At 44.7% G+C, this 647-nt stretch overlaps 1 protein-coding gene across 1 annotated transcript in view; it reads left to right on the top strand.

Moving 5' to 3' along the window:
* Positions 1 to 27: 27 nt before the first annotated feature.
* The window catches only part of CSUI_009016 (arginine decarboxylase), a gene marked incomplete at its 3' end in the record, with an annotated part of 8,188 nt that continues 7,568 nt past the window's right edge, over positions 28 to 647 (top strand). The window contains exon 1 of the mRNA XM_068069135.1: positions 28 to 396. Coding sequence (XP_067918889.1) covers positions 60 to 396 — 337 coding nt within the window. The remainder of the gene's footprint in view (positions 397 to 647) is intronic.

Genomic DNA, 647 nt, shown 5'->3' with positions numbered 1-647 from the left:
GGGGGGGATATCATATGAAAGGGGGAGGTCAACAACAGCAGCAGCAGGGAGTGGGGAATATGACGTCGAGCGCTTTATCTTTGACTTCAACGACAAATGATGAGGATGCCTATCACAATCCTCATTATCACCATAGTGGAAGTGGGGCAGGTGGAGGAGGGGGAGAACATCCATGGCTAAGAAAGGCAGATACATTCACACAAGCCGATGAAGATCTCGTCAGCTCAGAAACCACCTATGTAGCCATGCTAAGAGAAGAATTATGGCAGGCTCTCAGTGCTCATGTCGCCATGAATCGAAAGGAAAAAATCGATGCTGGATTAAACTGCCTTGAACAGGTAAGACAGAAGAAGTTGAGACAACAAGAAGAAGAAACACAAAGAAAGAGCTTCAGAGGTGAAGAAGAGGATATACATATGCCCCCGTTGTCAGAAAATGGATGATAAGAATGAATCTTTTTCAACTAGCTATCGATCCTCCTCTCCTTCATCTCGATGCATACATACATACATCCAGGGTCCTATGTGCTGGTGCCCCCGTGCCCTTCCTTCCTTCTTTTCATCTCTTTCTTTTCCTAAACACAACCTGATCTTCTTACGCGATGAATAGTTAAGTCCTGAGGTGTATCTCCTTTTTCTTTCTTTCTT

This window comes from Cystoisospora suis, assembly GCF_002600585.1.
Source record: "Cystoisospora suis strain Wien I chromosome Unknown contig_5235, whole genome shotgun sequence".
NCBI classification, from domain to species: Eukaryota; Apicomplexa; class Conoidasida; order Eucoccidiorida; family Sarcocystidae; genus Cystoisospora; species Cystoisospora suis.
This window is presented reverse-complemented; position numbering and strand designations above follow the sequence as displayed.